We start from the raw sequence: 14,263 nt of genomic DNA, 5'->3' as shown, positions 1-14,263 counted from the left end.
TGTTCTCCTAACTCTGCTTCATGGCTCCTGTTGCTAGTAAAAGCAGCTGGCAGACTTTGTGTAATAGCTGCTGGCACTAAATTAAACTTGTTTACTATGGGTTAATCTTAGGCAGACTCTCTCAGCGCTGCCGTTGAGGAATGGGTTCAGTGCAGCTGTCTGCTACACTCAAGCCAGTGAGCATCAGCTCCTATTGCAGAGAAGAGAGGGAGAGCCTGCTGCACCCACAGCTGCTGTGGAGAGCAGAGTGTGAGAGGTGGAACAGAAGAGGAGGGCTGGGGTGTTCCTGACCTGGTGACTTCATGGATCACAGACCACACAGTGACCAGTAGTAGCTTGTTGTTGGGTCCATGGGTGGAGTTCAGGTACAGGTGTGACAATTAAAGGAATTCTGGAAAGTTGAGTTCAGTTTAAACAATAGACTAATTCATATGTGGAGTCCCAGGAGGGCCCTGAATCCTCCCTTTGGCCTTGGGATTTCACTGAACATGTGATCCTGAGAGCACAAATAAACATGTATAGCCCATAGCAGAGTTTATTTGTCAGTTGATTCAAGTTTGCAACATCTGGGCACTATCATGGTAAGGGCTCTTCTTGTCCAGTTATTTAGTTTGACTGGGCAGCCAACTCTAGAAGAGTCGGTTTGAAGAGTCTGGTTTGAACTTTACGGGCAGGGCAGTCCCTACAAATGCTTTTTAATGAAACAAGGTTTAAATAAAACTTATGGATAAACTTTTTGGCAGATGCAATGTCGTTCTATGCAGAATCTCTATTACTTACCATGGTGGTTTCAGCAATGGAACCAAAGCTGTTGATGAAAATGTTACAGGAAACATTGACAGGAGGGCCTGCAGAGAAAGACACAGAATGATCAGATGCATTTAACAGAGCCAATACAATATACTGTATGTTTAAAAGAAAGTCATAGGTTGCTGCAGTGTCTGAGGACTTGTTTGTTTGAACTTGTTTTGGACTACAGTTTCTGCACTCTATCTGTTCTACTTTGATTAGTACAGCCTTTTTCTAGGTGCTGAACAATTATATATGCATTCAATGTGTATTCCTCCAATCTTCTATCTTAAATTACATATTCCAAGTGTATGAAGCATCCTGAGAGGACAATTTCATTACAGATTTTAAGATGTTTCTTTTTTAAAGAAAAACTCTTTTTCTGTTGACACTGAATATTTTCTATGATGTAGAATTCATTTTTATAGGGAGCTGTAAACTTGTCAAATCCATATCCAATACAACCCACAGAGATAGTGGTTTTCAGTTTTTGTTAACACTGCTGTAAGGTTGTGTATAATATATAGGTGGAGGATCTGAGAATAATGCATTCTCTGTCTGATGCTTTTGGTAATGAAGGTAATGACTTCATGTGACCGGCCATTATTAACGCCCACAGACTGGCCTGTGCCCTAAGGCCCTAAAACTGCACTTTGCAGATGTAAAGTCTGAGCTAATGAAACATGGCAGCTTTGATGATCTATCTTTTGGAAGCTTTTTCCTCAGGTGGCCAAGGTCTTACCAGATCTTTTACCAGATCTCTTAATGCACTGCTTTAATCTAACTTACAGTACACAACAAAACTGAGAACAGCCCTGGTCAATATCACAAAAGAAGGAAGCTAGAATTACCACGTAGAACGTGACTTGTTCTTAATTAATATGATCATCCGATACTGTTTTCTTCTCAGTGAGAATGGGAGTGCATTTCTTGTGCACAATGAGTGTCTGTGTGCTCTGCTACTGAGCACTCCTTGATGTGTGGTGACAAATAGAGAAAACGTATCAGTTTACTTTGGTGTGTTGTGTACTGTACACGTAGTGTATGGTAGACACTAAAGATAACATCCCTGGGGAGGCAACATTTCAGTTTTTAGGGGGAGAACCATGGGGTTCTCTGTTCTCGTTTCTGATGTGAAACTAGTAGCCTGTCCAGCATTTTTTCAGGATAAAGCTAAAGTATCTTTTCAGAATCTCATGGGGGCTCTGTTTGTCAGACGCACAGAGATGAGACCAGTACATGGTTAAACAAAAGCATTATCTTGCAGTTACACAATCTCTCCGTTATTGTGGACACTGCCTCACAGGAGTCTGTTCCTGTGGGAAACACACAGACAGACATAGACAGCTGAGTCGATACCTTTAAAGTTCGGCCTTATCCTGGCATCATATCCAGATGTCCTCCCCATCAGTTTGTCCAGAAAATCCGAGGGAGACATCGGGGCGTGCCGTGTCCTTGCAGCATTGTCCACCTCCTTACACTGACCCGCGCTATGACAGAAAAAAAAAAACACATAATAAAAGTAATCACCTGTGACATTTTCACATCCTCCTGATGTCAGCTGATGTAAAGCACAATACTACTTCAAGCATGGCCTGTTTGTGGCAGCTTTGCTGTTTGCTATTCAAATCAGCTGGAGCACATTCACCCTAAGCCTAGCGCCCTGAGAATAAACCTGCAAAATAAAGCTTTTAATCTGAAATTTCAGACCTAGGACTTGAAACATTCAGGAAAGATTCTCAACATGTTCCAGTTACTCTCAGATCAGCCACACCATAATTTACAACGGCAACATTTTCATTAAAGAACGGTCATAGCTATTAATGGATTCACTTGTATTCAATTCAATTTTCAATTCAATTTTATTTATATAGCGCCTTCCACAATCAAAACTGTCTCAAAGCGTTTTACAGAGACCCAGAGCCTGACCCCAGAGCAAGCACTTAAGGTGACAGTGGCAAAAAAGCACTCCCTTTTAACAGGAAGAAACTGCTGATGATCAGGCTGGGTGAAGGGAGGAAAAGGAGGAAGATAGGACAGCTGGGAATGGAGGAGAGGAGGAGAAGGACATGCAGCATATAAAATATGATAATGTATGATGTATTATTAACAACTGCAGTAAAAACTGCTCCATTGGGTAGGAATGGTTTGTAATCAGTTGTGACACAAGTTAAAAATGTGCCCCCTCAAATGAACTTTTAACTTGCTGGACTTCCAGCGCATCTCCACTATGGCAGCAGTTTAAAAAGTGAGCTCCCTGACTTAAAGGTCTGGACAACCTGTTGAACTGTCAATAGGCAAGTGACATATGTGTTAAATATAAACCACAAAGGGCATTGAGTATGAAGAGAGGAAAATCAGGAAAAATGTTTCAAAAAGCCGAATTTTATGCCAGAGGAGACAACGAACAACATACGCTCACATCAGAGCTAATGGATCAAGGTGAGGAGCTAGTGCATGCAAGAGAGGTGAGCCAGAGTAGCCAAGAAGAAGAGACCCAGTCCCAGAAAATAAGGAAGATATCAGAGTTGCAAATAACAGGATAGACAACGCTGAGAAGAGGACAGTGGAAGCTGAGGAGCATTTGCAGTGCATTGAGGATGCTACACTTGAACTCCTGGAGCTACAGAAGCAATTTGAAAACAGGCTAGTGGACCAAGAGGGATGCTCGAGGAGGGAAAATATCAGAATTCACGGAGTGAAGGAGGGACCGGATTACAGCGCCAGGTCGATGGTTGATTTTATTGAGGCCCTCCTGAAAGAAAAGCTGGAGCTGCCTCCGTTCATTCACCTCCAGATTGAGAGATCCCACCGGGTTCTAGTGTCACAACCTCCCGCAGATTCCCCACCAAGATCTATCATGGTAAGATTTGCCAGACCAGTCTAGTCTGTAGCCTGTAGTCTTGTAGTCTAGTCTAGCCTAGTCTAGCCAGACTACAGACTAGTCTGTAGTCTTGTAGTCTAGACTAGTCTAGCCAGATGCTTAGAAACAATTCTGCCGGTTTTAATTCATCAGGACCAAACTGGATTTATAAAACAGACTACATGTGATGCAAAACATCATCAAAAACGATTAGAAGCAGTAATATTGGGTTTGGACACAGAAAAAGCATTTGACTCTGTCAGGTGGGACTTCCTGTATATGGTGCTAGAGAGATTTGGTTTCTATGAAACATTTGTCAAAACCATACAATCCCTTATAATAAACCCACAGCTAGGATCAAAATCAATGGAAATCTTTCAAACTCTCATATTACAGCATGGGTGTCATCAAGGCTGCTCAATTAGCCCTCTCCTTTTTGCTATCTATTTGGAACCCCTGACACAATGAATAAAACAAAATGGAAAAACAAAAGGTATAGACATGGAAGGCGATGAACAGAAAATAGCATTATTATAAATGTGAAAAAAATACAGGTTCTCACATTTAATTATAAACGAGTCCGAGTTGTTACAGAGAGTTTCAGATTTAATTGGGATTTAAAATATATTTATAAGTATTTGGGAGTAAATCTACCTCAATTATCTCAATTGAAATTTATAAATTATGATCCAGTTTCAAGAGTATAAGTGAATGTTCTTCCAAGGTTGTTGTATCTATTCCAAACTCTGCCAGTAGAAGTAACAGACAAAGAGTTTATATAATGGGATAGATTCATCTCAAGTTACATTTGGCAGGGGAAAAGACCACGGATAACATTTAGAAGACATGAGAACAGATATCCAGAGTTAAAGGGGGCTTATCCCTGCCCTGTCTCAAGAGCTATTTTCAGCCGGCACAATTAAAAACTTTGTGGAACCTGAGCAATCCCGCATACAGGGCAAGATGGAAAGACATTGAATGCCTCACGTCAACCAATATTCCAATACAGGCCATAATAAATGATAAAAAACTGGGAAAACATCTTAAAGAGGAGCTAAATCCATGGCTGGGTTTATCCCTTGAGATATGGTTTGAGATTATATCAAAGAATGACCTGACAGAGCAGAGTAGGATATTGCGATGGACTGCACACGATTCAGATTTTATACCTAATATAGTAGATAAGAGGTTCAGTAGATGGGGCAGAGGACCAACCATATTTTGGGAGCTTTTTAAGAAGAAGGTAATTAAAAGCTTTCAGGATCTAAAAATTCAATATGGCTTAAACAATCAAGATTTGTATAGATATCTACAGATGAGGCATTATATGGAGCAAACTATAAAAAAGTTCAATTTAGATGAGGTAGAGTCAGGAATCATTATTTATTCTAGCATATGAATCAGATCTAGGCAAGAAATTAATTTCAAAATTGTATAAAGAAGTAGAATATTTAAAAGATAACAATACAGCATATATAAAAGAAAAATGGGAGAAAGAGGCTGGACAGATGTTATCAAAGGAGGAATGGGACAAGATCAATGAGCTACAATGGAAAACATGTTCCCTCTCATGGACAGAATATGGTTGGCAGAACATAGTGAGATATTTTATCACACCAGCACAACAGAAATCTAAGGATACGTGATGTTGGACACTATGTGGAGAAAATAAAGCCAATCATTTTCATATATTTTGGGAATGCCCCTGTGTTATACCTTATTGGTACCAGACCGGGCTCAGACCAAGGACTCAACAGCACAACTTGACACAGACTCAGAGGATGATGAGTTAAGGCAGGTTTATTAACAAGCAAGGGTCGGTACATTGTAAGTCAGTAGAATCAGGCAAAGGTATTCAAAACAACAGGCAAACCCAAGAAATCACAAGGGGAAAGCAAGGTCTATGAAACACTGGAAAACACACTAGGAAAACAGGCTGGAACGCTTGACTCAAAGGACGAAGACAAACTGGCACAGAACAAAGGGGAAGACACAACTAAAATACATGAGGGGGTGGAGAGACAATAGGAAACAGGTGCAACACATTAGGGTGGGGCCAGGTAATCAAACACGCAGGAAACACAGGAGGGCAGGAAGTAAATCTGAAAAGAGACAGAGGTTTAGAGCTACAAAGTAAAACAGGAACACAAAAATAGGATGACAACAAAAAGGAACAAAAAGCCATAACCTGGGGCTAGATGTGACAATTGGCAGGATTTAAAGAAATGTATGGAGAAAATTTTGAAAGTGAAACTTCCATTTACATTTGACATAATGTACTTGGGAAAAGGAAACCAGGCAATGGAAAATCCAGGGGACAAATATATATTCAGAATAATGTTGGTGGCAGGTAAAAAAGCTATCACTAGGAAGTGGCTGAAAACTGAGGCACCTAAAATGGAAGATTGGGTCAAGGTAATGCATAACATTCATATGATGAAAAAGTTGACTTTCTCAGCTAGAGTAGAATCAGATAAACTTACACATTTATTGAAATTTATTGGACCCCGTTGATTCTTGCTACAAAATTTACATGTTGTTCATAAGACTACACTGTAAAAAATGGCCATGAAATAAACAGTGAAATACTGTAAAATCATGACATCAAAAAACTATAAATAGAATAACAGTGAAGTAGTGTTTATTTTACAATTTGTTGTAAAATACTGAACTGAATATAACCGTTAATTTTAAAGAATATCTTGAAAGGTCATTTTGTAGGGCTCTGGCAGTACTCATTCTGTTCCTACTTGCACAAAGGAGCAGATACCGGTCCTGCTAATGGGTTAAGAACCTTCTACGCCCCTGCCCAGCTAACTGCCTGTGTCCTGGAATCTCCTCAATGCTCTTGAGACTCTTGAGAGGTTGCACAGGCAGTCCAACCCCTCCAGGATGGCACATCAATACCTGCCATTGCCAGAAGGTTTGCTGTGTCTAAAGACATTACATAGAAACAACCAACTATAACACAAGCCTTTGATAAAAGCACACCATATGAGAGAAGTAGCAAACAGTGGAAAGAGGTGACTTTTTGATCTTTAGGGCCAAGTTTTTACATAGAGAATAGTTTGGTTCTAAATTAACTTCACTGTAAAAATGATCTGTGATAAAATCATGATCGTGATTTTACCATTAAAAAATCGTGATGTGATATTTTTGCCATATCGCCCACCCCTAGAAGAGGCCTTACAGTCCATTGGGGTGGAGATGTGATAATTTCCTGTTTGTTGAGGAAACAGATTTGCTGACAGCTTTGAGACCAGTTCAGGCCCGAAAATCTGCTTTGAAGCAAAGAGGTAAGACAACTATTGCTGTACAAAACCAGTGTCAAAAATGGCCTGTGTAAATGATCAATCTGAAATATAAAACATCTTAAATTTAAGTTTTGTGTGTATCTGTCTCTGCTTTTTTTCAGGTCCGACTCCTGAAACAAGCAGCTCATCTTTTTGTGCATCACCACCAGGGCCTCCCTCATCTTTGGAGTCTCTTTCACCCAGAAGTTCTTCCTCAACCTCTTCCAACAGCAGCCAAAGTCCTAATGTAGACTGGGTGGATACCTTCACAATACCCTGGGATAAGTTCCCAGAGGAACCGATGCAGTCACTGGAGAGAGGAAGATGATCAAGTCCATGAATGAGAAGAGAGATGGTCCGACTTGTGCTGCATCAGATGATGCAAACAAGCCGTAGCATAAGTAAAAGGAATTCTACTGAAATTGCCCCCCCCCCCCCCAAAAAAAGTGTCAAAATACCCCAAATCTCTGCAAGATGTAATTGAGGGACATATGATTGGGCCAGGGTATCACTCTCTCGTAAAGCAAATGCAAAATAGGATAGAGAATGTTAAAAGATCTATGACCCCAAAAATAAGGAAACGAAAGCATCGCACTGAGGATTCTAACACCAGTGTAGTCCCAGAAGAGAGAGCAGCAATCCAGGACACTTATTGATGCATTAACTGGGATGTGAAATTCCTACCCCTTGGAGAGACCCCAGAAAGCCAGGAGGAGAAGAAAAAACAACTGAAGATGATGTCTCAGCACATAGTGAATGCAAATACAGAGGAGGTCAGACATCTAATGAAGTTAATCTTCTACACACAGCATAAGCAAGTCAATCAGGGTAAAGACATTGAAGACCTCCTGAAAGAGTGGCCACTTTGGTTCGGTGAAGTTGGCATGGCAGTCTACTCCACTGGAACTGGACTTCAAGAAACATTCATCCGGAATGTGGATTGGTGTTATCAAAGTTGAAAGCGATGGGGGTGGGGGGGGGCTGAGCGGCTGCTCTGAAGATGTTAAAGATGAGAAGGAAGACGTGGAGGACACATAGCAGAACATCAAGTTTTTTTTAAGGTTGGCATGCCCCCAGAACAAGTATTTTTTTAAGGTTGGCATACCCCCAGTTTGGAGAAGAAGCATGAGTACCAATTTAAGAAGTTAAATGTGATGTACGCTTAAAGATAGAATCAGCAGGATTTATCCGAGCTGTATACACACCAGAATGTCAAATACCAGTGTTTTCCAACATTTCCAACATTCTCCAAATTGGGGGCAAGCCAACCAACCCCACGCAAACACTGAACCATTGCCTTAACTTATCTTAGAATCTTGTTTTAGTTATTTAGTTTTTCTTGTTCCTGTTTTTCCTTTGTAGGGCAATCCTGTTCTGCAAGACGGTACATGCTGAGTGTGGATCGAAATATTGTACATGAAAGCATTCCCACCTTCATTGCTGCCCTCTGCATGATGTTTGGGAGCTATTATTGCTTTAACATCCATTACCCATCAGAGTTGGCATGAACCCTGGAGTTTCTGCAGAGGTATGTCTTTTTGAATTGGCTTTATTCATCATTTTCACTTTAGTGAACCCAAACAAATCTAAAGTAGATGCTTATGTGACTTGGGAACGGACAGATTGTTTGACCTCTGCTCCCAAACACTAAGACAGACTGTGACTGTGTAGCATTACTGAAACGTTAACATTAAATCTCAGATTACCTGGTCACTGCATTAGGTATAAACAGGGCCATATTGAGAGAGGATTAACTTCAAACTTCTCTGTACAGGGCTCTGGGTATAAAGTCTGTACATACCTTTTTTGATGGATCTAACAATTCTTTTAAACTAGTCATTTAAGCTATTTACTAATTTATCAGTGATTCCAGATATTTTTTTATGGCTCTATTAATATATATTTAAAAAATATAAATCTGTTAATACAATTTAATTTTAATTTAAAATTAAATTATTTCAGTATTTATTCAAATATCTAATCATTCTCATTTTCATGTCACTGCTGTGTTATGGTATTAATAATAACTAATAATCAAACACTATTTGTTGCCTTTATTTAGATTAGATTAGATTAGATTAGATTCAACTTTATTGTCATTACACATGTACAGGGACAGGGTAACGAAATGCAGTTAGCATCTAACCAGAAGTGCAAAAGCAGCAAGTGCAGGATATGGCAAAAAAAAAAGTGCAATATATACAGTATTCGCATTAGATATATACATATATGAATATATATAAACATGATATACAGATGAGTGTTTTTTAACAGTATGTACAGTTAAATAAGTATTATGAACATACTATACAATAAGTATTATGAACATACTATACAGATGCATTATGTATCTAAGTGTATGTACAGATATACAGGTAATATGAACTTACTATATAGATGGATTTATGAATATATGTACACTATATAGAGAAGAAAAGTGGGTGGTGTGAGGAGTATGGTTGGTGTGTGTTGGTGGTGGGGGGATGTCGTCGGGGGGCAGGGTTGGTGTGGGAGGTGGAGGTGGGGAGGGTTACAGGGGGGCTAAGTTCAATAAGGAGACAGCTGTGGGGAAAAAGCTGTTCCTGAGTCTACTGGTTCTTGTTCGGAGGCTCCTGAAGCGTCTCCTGGAGGGCAGGAGGTTAAACAGACCATTTGCAGGGTGAGAGGAGTCCTTGAGAATGTTGCGAGCTCGTCGCAGGCAGCGTTTCCTCTGGACCTCCTCAATGGAGGGAAGTGGAGTCCCAGTTATGCGTTGGGCAGTTTTCACCACCCGCTGCAGTGCCTTTCGGTCAGCAACTGAAGAGTTTCCATACCAGACTGTGATACAGCTGGTCAGGATGCTCTCAATCACAGACCGGTAGAAGTTCACCAGAACGGCTGAAGATAGGTGGTTCTTCTTCAGTGTCCTCAGGAAGAAGAGGCGCTGGTGAGCCTTCTTGACCAGGCTGGAGGTGTTGGTGGACCAGGACAGGTCCTCTGTAATGTGAGTCCCCAGGAATTTGAAGGAATTTGAAGCTAGGAATTTTATCACTGTATGTCTGTAAAACCCTCCTGAACCAGATATTCAATATTTTTTCTTATTTACTTACTTATTATTACTGGCAGCTGTATTTTTTCAAGTGTGAGGCAATGATATAAATATCTTTCGTCATTTCTGGAAGACAGTGAGTCTTTCTCATACATGGTCTGTAAAGTTAAAAAAAAAACTAAGCTGTTTTGACAAAGTTTTGGATTATTTTAAGATATTGGCACATTATTTTGAAATTCTAACTCATTATTTCGAGATACTCATTGTTTTAAGATACTAAGTCACTATTGTGAGACACTAAGTCATTATCTTAGTCTTATTTTTTTATTTTAGAAAGTTTATAGTGACTTTTGGGATCTTTTTTCCATCACACTGGGAGAGATGCTTTCATAGGGAGACACGGGGCATAGACAGCAATATGTGAAGTTTTTATTTATGTTATTAATCTAGCTGTCTGTTTTCTTCTGTGTCCCAAGATGTTTTTTCTCCATCAACCCGAAGAAGGGAACTAAAGTGTAGAAGACACACTTCTCGTCAGCACGTGAACCCAAGAGTCCTTACCTTGATCCAAGAACTTTCAGATCATGAGTGGCACGATTTCTGAACTGTGAGTGGATGACATCATCAGATGCCTTAATGTTGGCAAGTTAAAGTTTAAGTAGGAAGTTTCAGACAAAATTGTTTTTAGGTGATACTTTTATTGCTCTTGTATTTAGGGATGCACAATATGGATTTTTTTCAAATAAAACTCTTAACTGATAATTACATGGGCTGGACAGTTTTGAAAAATATCAAATTGCAATTTTCATTGAAAGCCACACTAAAATGATGATACTGTGAATTTCTTTTAGTTTTTTTTTTTGCATGAATCTGTACTAAATGTTCTAATACTAGTGCTCATCTTCTCTTAACTGGCCTCAGAATTCAAGTTCAATGCTTTGACATTCTGTCAAGTCATATATCGATGTAGCTGATATTTATCTGCTAATATACACAAACACCGATATAGGCCAATATTGGCCCATAAATTATTGTCCCCAAAATTTATCGCACATCCCTATTTGTATTTTCTCATTTGCCTATGTTCATTCATAAAAAATAATGCTTAATTGTCCTTAAGAATGTTTCATAGATGTACTTTAGCTAAGAAATGCTCCCTTTTCCATTAAACTGATATGGAGATGTTACATAGAGGTGATCTATTGCAGATGTGATGTACACCAATGATAAAGGTGAGCCTGCAAAGTAATGATTTGTCATAGTAGTGTATTCTGTTGAGTGAGTAACTTGTAAGCGCAAGAGAGGACAAGTGGCAGACTGATACTGTTGATGGTCAGAGACAGTGATGGTGAATTTGCGCTGAGTGGAGGAAAAGCTGAGCAGTTAAGTTGTTAGTCTAGCAGTTAATGTTCAGTTTAGGTTTAAATTTGTCAGTGAATAAAGGCTTCAGCTTCTCAGACCAAAGCCTCTGTGCATTTTCTTTCCCCAACTGTGGGAACAGTGCTGCTATGACAATCAGGTAGGTTAATGGAGTATGTGGAGTAGAGTTAAATTTTGAGCCATTTTACAAAGGTTTTGCACAAATGCCATCATAATATCATATACCCTGCTAAAATGCCACCAAGGTTTGAAGGTATAAAAAAACAGATACTGCCCAAGCCTGCATGCTACATATCATGAATATAACGAAAAATTCAGATAATATTTAGCCAGTGCCAGTATTTAAATATGAAAAAGTAAACGTCTACAAGACGTTTGTGCAGTTTTGAAATTGAATTGTCTTGAAATTGAATTGTAGTGTTCAGTCTTCCTGTACTTTTAGATATTTCTATTTTTCACTGAGCAGTAATACTAAAGTAATGCAAAAATTTAGTTTAGTTTATTTTAAAGATTGGTATTAAGTAAGAGTTGCAATAGGATTCTATGCCCTTTAATTTGCAGCTAATAGAAAATTCAAACGCAATACTAGATGTATTTTCACACTAAAATTCTTGTAGTTATTACTGTAAAATACAGTACATTATAAAGAACTTTTCAGCAAAATAGGCAGAAAATTTCAAGGTAAATTATGGTCTCATATTGATGCTTTTACATTGAAATTATGTTGTTTGCTTAATATTTTTTCAGTGAAAATGAATGTGATGTAGCGTACAAAGAGCAACAACTGCATGTAAATATCACAGAAAAAAATTGGTTTAATAACAGTGTGATGATGCAAATTCAGCAGATTATGGCTGTTGGATTTACAAGTTTAACCGTTTAATGTCCTCACTAAGAAAAAAGCAAATGAAAAATTATTTCTTTGCATTTTTTATTTCCTTGGGGCCATAATAACAACAATAAAAAAAAAAAAAATTCAACAGACCCCACAGTTTTTAAAATACAGGCCTCAACCAAATGGTTGAGATGTCAGTTCATGGTAAACGTATTAAAATACAAACAAATACCAAAACAGCAGAAAAAGTTTTGGACTTGGAACTTTTGGAAAGAATAAACAGCAAACAGTCCATTTTGGGGGGGCATTAGATCCACTTCACACACCAGTTTCTTGTGGTATGCTGCAAAACAGTTTTTTCTGTTCTTTTTTTTCATTCAAACACAGGAACATTGAAAATCTCAGGATAACACTGCATTTCTAACACTTCATCTTGACACACCTCATCTGTGTGGTGGTGCAACAGCACAAATGTTTTTTGGGGGGCATTAGAGCCACTTTATTTCTGATGGTATGCTTCAAAGCATACATTGCATTTCTGACACTTCCATCTTGACACGCCCTTTGGACACAGGTTGCACCGCCCGCGCTTGTCACAGTGAAGTGGCCAATGTCCACAGTTGTCATAACGCACATCTGGTTGTGGTTGTGAGGGTCTTGCAGTGTGGCGTTTCTTCTGAGGTGGTGGAGAGCAGGATGATGGTCGGCCAACTTTGGGTGCTGACCTGTTGACTTGCATCAAACTGTGGGCGACTGCCAGGCGGAATCTTTTGAGTGGCATTGGTTTCTTATTCAGTAGGCTGCAATCCCTCTTGTAGACCAGCCAGGAATTTGAGATGCACAGGTCAAGGATGTATCCAAACAGGGGAACGTACCATCGCCTTGACTTAGCTGGGGTCTTGTACAGGTGTACCAGCATGTCAGAAAGATCAATGCCTCCCATATGATGATTGTAGGCAGGAATGAGTGATGGGCATGGGACGGTAATCTTTGCATGGGCCTGTTTGCTCCACCTTTTGACAGTTGAAAGAGGCATGATCCCACAGGCATTGCTCAGAAGGTGGACGCATTTGTTGTCATACCATTTCACTGCGATCACCCCTTCAGCAGAACTGTAATCAAAAGCTCCATGTCCTTTCTTCATCAGGTTTTTGTCTGCCATCAAGGTAGCTCCACCGAGGCGGTTTGGTCGGACGGTGCCAATGCACTTGACACCCAAGTTTGCATGCAGCTTCTGGATCAAGTTGAAACTGGTGAAATAGTTGTCAAAGAAGACAACAGAAAGAAGTGGCTGTGTTATGGTTTTGCATAATGTTGTCACCACTTTGGCTCCTAGAGGTAGCACCTGCTCCTCCTCACTTAGGGCAACATTGAAGAATGTGAATGCCCCTTGCCACCATGACTTCATCCACACTGTGCTTGTAAGTTGATGGGATCAGGAGACACTGCTCACGAAGCATTTCAAAGAGGGGCGGATTTTGTAAAATCTGTCTGGACTGTCGTTGCACTGCTGATTATCATTGAAATGAATGAACCGGCGCAACAGCTGGAATCTCTTCCTCGGTATGATATCAGCTATTAGTCCAAAACGTGTGTCATGGTACCAGTAGTCCTCTGTGGCTGGGAAGTTCAACACACCCATGAAGAGCAGTATTGTCAGGAAATCTTCAATCTCTTCAGGGCTAGTCTTGATTGGATCTCCCAACTCTTGAGCAGAGTACAGATTGGTATGATGAGCAATATGTTCAATCATATTGTCAGTGAAGAGCATTTTGAAGTACTGGAAGGGTGTCTTTACAGCCTCAGGGGGTTCAAATCTTGAATCAGGAACGTGGAATTCCTCAATGTCTTCATGCTTCCAGATTCTCCTTGTGCCTTTGTTTGGGCCTGAGGGTGAACTTGGGTCACGTGTATCCTGTGGCTCCTCCAAGGAAACTGTTTTTAGGGTGTTTTTCCCTTTTCTGCACTTCTTACGGGGTGGCAGTGTAGAAGATGTGCTTGTTGAGGCAACCTCCTCCTCATCCATGGATTCAAATGAAGTGTCGCCACTCTCTTCTGCTTGTGTGGGCTGATAA

At 39.9% G+C, this 14,263-nt stretch overlaps 2 protein-coding genes across 4 annotated transcripts in view; both read right to left on the bottom strand.

Annotated features, from left to right (window-relative positions):
• Nucleotides 1-2,227, bottom strand: part of glra3 (glycine receptor, alpha 3) — a 28,888-nt gene extending 26,661 nt beyond the window's left edge. For all 3 annotated transcript variants that reach the window (XM_041036157.1, XM_041036156.1, XM_041036158.1), the window contains exons 1-2: nucleotides 2,149-2,227; nucleotides 781-848 (exon numbers count right to left, since the gene is read on the bottom strand). In XM_041036157.1, the coding sequence (XP_040892091.1) occupies nucleotides 781-848; nucleotides 2,149-2,227 (147 nt within the window). The remainder of the gene's footprint in view (nucleotides 1-780; nucleotides 849-2,148) is intronic.
• Nucleotides 2,228-9,475: 7,248 nt separating this feature from the next.
• On the bottom strand, nucleotides 9,476-13,596 carry LOC121180340 (piggyBac transposable element-derived protein 2). Its single transcript, XM_041035657.1, has 3 exons — nucleotides 13,200-13,596; nucleotides 12,718-13,160; nucleotides 9,476-9,841 (listed from the first exon to the last, which is right to left on the bottom strand). The coding sequence occupies exons 1-3, from the start codon at nucleotides 13,594-13,596 to the stop codon at nucleotides 9,476-9,478; spliced, it is 1,206 nt and encodes a 401-aa protein (XP_040891591.1).
• Between the last annotated feature and the right edge of the window lie 667 nt (nucleotides 13,597-14,263).

The sequence above is a fragment of the Toxotes jaculatrix genome, chromosome 4 (assembly GCF_017976425.1).
Source record: "Toxotes jaculatrix isolate fToxJac2 chromosome 4, fToxJac2.pri, whole genome shotgun sequence".
Taxonomy (NCBI): domain Eukaryota; kingdom Metazoa; phylum Chordata; class Actinopteri; family Toxotidae; genus Toxotes; species Toxotes jaculatrix.
This window is presented reverse-complemented; position numbering and strand designations above follow the sequence as displayed.